Here is a 1,984-nt window from a genome sequence, read left to right on the forward strand (position 1 = left end):
CCGTATTCGAGGTAGTTGAGGATGCAGTGGGTCGGTATGGAGTGGCGCCGCGACGATCTCGTGGTGCAAGATTGATCTCTCCAAGGCATTTCATGCCGTCCCGATTGTGCATCAGCAACAACCGTACTATAGCTTCCTCGACGCTCGAGGTAAATGTTACTGCTATAGGAAGATGCCTATGGGTGCAAAGACGGCGCCCAAGCACTTCGCCAACGTAATGGGCTTAGTGTTGGGTCGACTACGTACGGAGGATCGAGTAAATACGAGATCATACCAGGACGATATCATTATCGCCGCGAACACACGAGAGGAATTGGAGGAGCGATATAGAAGGGTAACGAACCACCTACGTTCGCTAGGGTTTAAGATTAACCCGGAAAAGTCCTCGTTGGCAGAGGAAATTGATATCCTCGGTTACCGATTCACGCGAGATAAGATAACGATCCCTGAACCGAAAGAGCGCGCAATTCGAAACGCGCTACGCAGTAAGAATGTCAAACAAGTGATCCGAGCAACGCATCAGCTCGGCTACTATAAGACAATTTTGTCTCCAGCGCTGAGAGATTCTGCAATAAAACTCAGGCAAGTACTCTCGAAGGTTGGGCACTTTACGCAAGTCGCCAGGGACCTACGAAAGGCCCTGGACGTGGCATGGATGTGCCCTAGAGAAGAACCCTGGGGTGCAAAGCGAATCGAGATATACGTAGACGCTTCAGACACGGCCGCCGGACTACATGTGCGATACAATGGCAATTGTGTACTAGAAGAAACGCTACCACTGACTCATACGATGACTAACTTGGCTTCGTTTAAAGAGATACAGGGTGCTTATAAGCTCCTGGTAAAATACAGAGGCCACATACGTCACATAGACGACACGTGTGAGAAAGTGATCCTAACGGACAACCTGAGACTATATCAGGGACTCGTGCGCAACGACGAGCCCAGAAACGACTTGGAGATATACGCGGCCAGGATAAGGCACCTTTACAAGGCTAAATATGCTTACATTCCAGGGAGCCTCAACCCGGCCGATGCAGCTTCGAGGAGACGGCGTCTCCTTTCTTAAAAACTTTTTATTTAACACAACATATAATTTTCTTAAATCGTGTTAAGAAATCCTGGTTGCACTTTGAACTTGTACCAATAATTGCTTGCATTGAACCTAATTCACTGAACTATACTTCGACACACAAATGGTCCAGACTCGCGCGAATACCGATCCAGAACAAGTCTACACTGAGTTCTTTCGGAAGTGTAAAGAAGAAAAGACGTTAGACATGGCTTTGTTCCAATTAATACCGATCAAGCTACTGGAAACGCGCGCGCTTGAAAAGAAGATTGCTTTGGAAGATCTAGTTGAGGTCCGCGATAAGTATACAGACGGGTGCCACCCAGACTGGGTAAAAAGATTTAGGGCACTAGTGACTGACCTAACTAAGAAGGCAATACCTCAGCTAGACTTAAACCCATTATTGACAACCCGGGAATTTCGGGAGGCGCAGAAAGATAAGCAGCCGACATTTGCGAGGTCTGCGTCCTCCTTGAACCCACCTAAGACGTATATACCACCTCCGATGCCGACACGATCGCAGTCACGTGGGCTAGAAGAAGTTAGGCGAGATGACTCTTCAGTATATAGTAGCCTAGACTCGGAACCGCGTAGGCGTCGTCAGGAGCATACATACGGGTTTGAAGTAGTGGAAGATATTGAAAGTCTGATGTTCGACCCAATGTCGTTGATTATACAGTTGAAACAGAAGAAAGCTAGCATCCCTAAGTTGTTTGAGATGAAGTTGCGCGTGATAACGCAGGCGATATACCATCCATCCATCGAGAATTCTGAGTTATTGATCGATGCGCTAGACGCCATACGGAATGAAGGGGTAATATCCCAACGACAGAGAGACAGGTTGCTGATATCGATAATCGCATACGGTAAAGATGCGACCATGAAGCGATTAGAAGCAGGCACGTTAGATCG

At 47.6% G+C, this 1,984-nt stretch overlaps 1 protein-coding gene across 1 annotated transcript; it reads left to right on the plus strand.

Moving 5' to 3' along the window:
* Nucleotides 1–168: 168 nt before the first annotated feature.
* Nucleotides 169–928, plus strand: GNI_223520 (putative retrovirus polyprotein; the record flags this gene model as incomplete). Its single annotated transcript, XM_011135616.1, has 1 exon — nucleotides 169–928. A coding segment is annotated over one exon (760 nt), but the record flags the coding sequence as incomplete, so codon positions are not given.
* Between the last annotated feature and the right edge of the window lie 1,056 nt (nucleotides 929–1,984).

Source organism: Gregarina niphandrodes (genome assembly GCF_000223845.1).
Source record: "Gregarina niphandrodes unplaced genomic scaffold scaffold00198, whole genome shotgun sequence".
NCBI lineage: Eukaryota > Apicomplexa > Conoidasida > Eugregarinorida > Gregarinidae > Gregarina > Gregarina niphandrodes.